The sequence below is a fragment of the Leptopilina boulardi genome, unplaced genomic scaffold (assembly GCF_019393585.1).
Source record: "Leptopilina boulardi isolate dan_hultmark-lab unplaced genomic scaffold, ZJU_Lbou_2.1 LbouV2_13, whole genome shotgun sequence".
In the NCBI taxonomy this organism is placed as follows: Eukaryota; Metazoa; Arthropoda; class Insecta; order Hymenoptera; family Figitidae; genus Leptopilina; species Leptopilina boulardi.
In genome coordinates, this window is record NW_026137674.1 from 125,088 (window position 1) to 128,821 (window position 3,734).

General features: G+C 33.2%; 1 protein-coding gene across 1 annotated transcript; it reads right to left on the bottom strand.

Annotated features, from left to right (window-relative positions):
* Positions 1–432: 432 nt before the first annotated feature.
* LOC127291252 (uncharacterized) lies at positions 433–2,711 on the bottom strand. The gene is made up of 4 exons (XM_051320260.1): positions 2,273–2,711; positions 2,019–2,174; positions 1,784–1,946; positions 433–930 (listed from the first exon to the last, which is right to left on the bottom strand). Exons 2-4 carry the CDS (start codon positions 2,136–2,138, stop codon positions 749–751), a joined length of 465 nt encoding a protein of 154 aa, XP_051176217.1. The 5' UTR covers positions 2,139–2,174; positions 2,273–2,711; the 3' UTR covers positions 433–748.
* Positions 2,712–3,734: the final 1,023 nt, after the last annotated feature.

Genomic DNA, 3,734 nt, shown 5'->3' on the forward strand with positions numbered 1-3,734 from the left:
ACGTCTAGTTTGGAGGTTATCAGACGTCTGTTGATATCAAAATTGGGGTCTATCAGACCCCAGTAATATAGTAATAGTATATTCCCAGCAAGAAGTGAATGATCTTATTATATTATATAATACTATTATATTTGACGTCGTAGATTATCAATTCGATATCTAAATCTTCAAAAACATGACAATTAGATAACTAATTTAGCATTAGGATGCCATTAGATTATTCTTGATGTAAGTCCAAGCAAACAACGGGAGCAGTATCGCCAATGCATCGCTCCTCAATAGTGGCTGCTCGTACAAAAATTAATATGGTTCAATAGCAATGTAAATAATACAGGTTACGCAAATATTTTATACTAATATTTGGCTATTTTTAATTAAAGTAATTTTTACTTTATTTATTGAAAATTATTATAGAACATCGAAAAACTTAAATACTGACAAGGAATGTAACATGAATCAATGAACAGAATGAATTTGCAGAAGAAACAAAGAGTACAAAACTAGTGATTTTAAGCAAGGCTTGGCCAAGTTGTGAATTATCACATAATTACAACTCTATCAATCAAAAAAAAACTTAGCATGACTTAAGAAAAATGATTAAAAATAAAAGAAAAATATGAAAAATAGTTCGGAAACTACCAAATGTTTAATTACTGACAGGAAACAAGATTACTTAAAACAAAATCAAAGGATTCTTGAATATTACCTAAAATTCAAATTTTAAAATTCAGAAAATTTTAAACAAATTTTAAACGACTTGGTCCTTACTATTATTAGGAGTAGTAGAGATTCGTTTTTTCTCTCTTTGGTTCTTGGTTTTACTATCAGCAGTAGGAATTTGCTTACGTCCTTTAGCATTACGCAACCATGAACGCATATCCACAACAGCAACTGTTAAATCCGAATTCTCATACCTGAGGGATAAAGCACCTGTAAACAAAAGAAAAAAAATCATTTATGTATATCACAAATAAATGTATTTATTTCGAAGAAGTGCACCGAAAAAAGAACCTCAAGTATATGTTGCAAAAGGATTCCTCTTATTTTAATAGGATTCCTCTTAAATCAAGAATATTACTCTAAATGTTTAAGAGGAATATCCTTAAAATAAGAGGAATCCTTAACCGATAGTATAGCTCGGGCGGTGAAGCGTCTTGGCTTGCGGTCGCCGAGGTTAAGCACATCCAAGCACGGTTAGTACTTGGATGGGTGACCGCCTCGGTACCCGCTTTAGCCCTGGTGTTTTCGCTGCAATCGAGATATACTAAGCGGGAGGTTTGACGTCGTGGATATGTTTGTGCATTTGGATGACTATTTAAATGTACATTCATGACTCGACAGTCAATAAACCGGCTGTATTCAGTAGAGGTTTTCCGTAGTTTCCCTCTACTCTGATCAAGAAAGGGTCAGGCAAATGCGAATACTTCTAATAAAAGTCGGCTACGGACCGCAATTTGGGGACTTGGGAATTTGGGATTTCCAAAAGGTGAGGTTAAAGATGGGGTATAGAGAGCGTAAAAGCCTTAAAAAGGTGTACGCGGGAAATCTAACAAAAAAAAAGAGGAATCCTTTTGTAGCATGTACTAGACGAAAATATACATTGCAATAAGAGGATTCCTCTTAAAACAAGAGGATATTTTTTCGGTCTGTCAAGAAAAATGTTAGGCATATAATAATTTATTTATAAAGACTAAGTTTTTATACTAAAAATTATATACTCTATTTTCAAACATTTAAAACTTTCTAAAAGATTTAAAAAAATTTTTGCGTTGATAATTATTACCTTGGATTACCTGCCACTTTAAGGCTGATTTAAAACCTTGTTTATACCGGTGACCGTCGAAATTAAATTCAGAAGCAAGATTATTGGTTATAACTTTTGGCATAAGTTTTGAAATTGCACCTTTTTCCTCCCTAGGCAGTGGATATGATGATAGATAATAACTCTGTAAAAATAAAAATTAAATAGTCAGGTACTAAATCATTATGAACATATTATGAGAAATAAAAATATTTACAGTTGCTGAGAAGTTTGCACCATCATCAAGAAATTTTTCAAAACATTGAAATTCTTTTAAGTCACTGATAGGCAGAGGTGGAAGATTATTTGGTCGTTGAATCCGTTTCTCATGAGGCATCAAAGTTTGCAAGGTTTCTTAAAAGGATAGCGTCGTCTGAAAAATTTTCAAAGAAAGTTTGCATTATTTAAACATATTTGATTTAATTTTTTTAAAAATATATAAAAGGTATAAGAGAAAAATATCTATCTTACTGTTAAAAACGTTGTGTTGAGCAGTGTCAAACAGAGATCGAGCGCGAATACTATTTGAGTTTCTTCCTTTAGGGGTGTTTAGTGTTTTCGAAGTGATCGAATTTAAAGGAGTATTGCTTGACTTTTCTGAAGGATCCGTATCCAGGCTGGGAGTGAGGGCTGAACATTATTTGGCGATTGTTCGGGCGACAAATGTGTAGTTGGTGATGAATCTTGTGTAGACGATGGACAATTTGGAGATCTTTTCATGGATTCATCAGAAAAGGACACATCTTGATCAAATAAACCCTTGGAAGTAGATGGTTGTGAAGGAGATGGTACAAATGTCTGTGAAGGCAATTTAATCCTGTCCTTTTGAGCATGAAAACCGGATGATTGCAAATTTGTAGAATTTTTTTTCTCTTTTTCGTGCTGAATAAGTTCTTTATAATTTTTCAATAGTTCCTGCGTTTGTTGAATCATGTCCTCTACATTTAAGTCTGGAACCTTTTTATTTGCAAAGGCATCTTCAATAGATAAATCCTTAATAACAGATGGTTTTGCAGATGTTTGCAAAGGCTAATAAATAAAACTAATAAATTTATCACAAAACTCAAACAATTCAAATAAAAAAAACTGGTTTTCACAAATAACTAAAGAAATTAACAAAAAGGAATTAATAAGCGGAAATTTGGAAGAAGCAAATCTAACACCAAATATAGTTATCAACAAAAAAAATGAAATAATAAACAATTACATCAAAATTTCAAAAACAAACGATAGAAACAGAGTCTCGGAGTCTGGTAGCCTTCAAGTCTACCCCCACTTGCCACTGGTACAGGGCCGGCAACCATATTTAAACTTAAAATTACCGTTCTACAAAACTAAACTTATCGCCCAATGTAGACTGGCTAGCAACATTTCGTGGAGAGTGTCAACCAAGAATAATCGCCTTAAATTCCAGCAGAACGAACAATGTAAATCGTGCCTCTCCACGACTGTTGAAAGTTTGTACCACGTAATGGCAGAATGCCCCGAATATAATGTTGAAAGACGAGATTTGATTAACACACCCAATTTTCAAGTGGAACTGGCTGAAAAAATAATAGAAATCCTTAAAGTAAATTCCCGAGAAAACGCGAACAAATTGTACGAATTTTTTCGAAAAATAGGCGAGCGACGTTGTGACACTTAGAAGTCTGTATGTGGGATGACGAGAACTTTTGTATGTATATGGTTGTAGTGATTTGTGTAAACTTCGTGTAAGATATGATTGAGACACACGACTCACATTTGTAAAGCTTGTATTGCTTAAGACAAATAAACATATTATTATTATATTATTATTACAGGTCCAAAAGCGAATAATTGAAAACCAATAGCACCTCTTTTTTGTTCTTGATTCTGTACAGCTTTTCTGCGCTCTGTTAAAATTCTCTTCTTTATTTGATTCACTTCCTCTAGTTTTGAAATTGGAACCTCC

Bases quoted from the DNA above. Each gene is read 5' to 3' on its own strand.
- LOC127291252 (XM_051320260.1), bottom strand. From the start codon at position 2,138: ATGCCTCATGAGAAACGGATTCAACGACCAAATAATCTTCCACCTCTG. The intron at 1,947-2,018 runs GTAAATATTTTT...TTATTTTTACAG, and splicing joins GTGCAAACTTCTCAGCAACT to AGTTATTATCTATCATCATA. The intron at 931-1,783 runs GTAATAATTATC...TTTTGTTTACAG, and splicing joins AAAGTGGCAGGTAATCCAAG to GTGCTTTATCCCTCAGGTAT.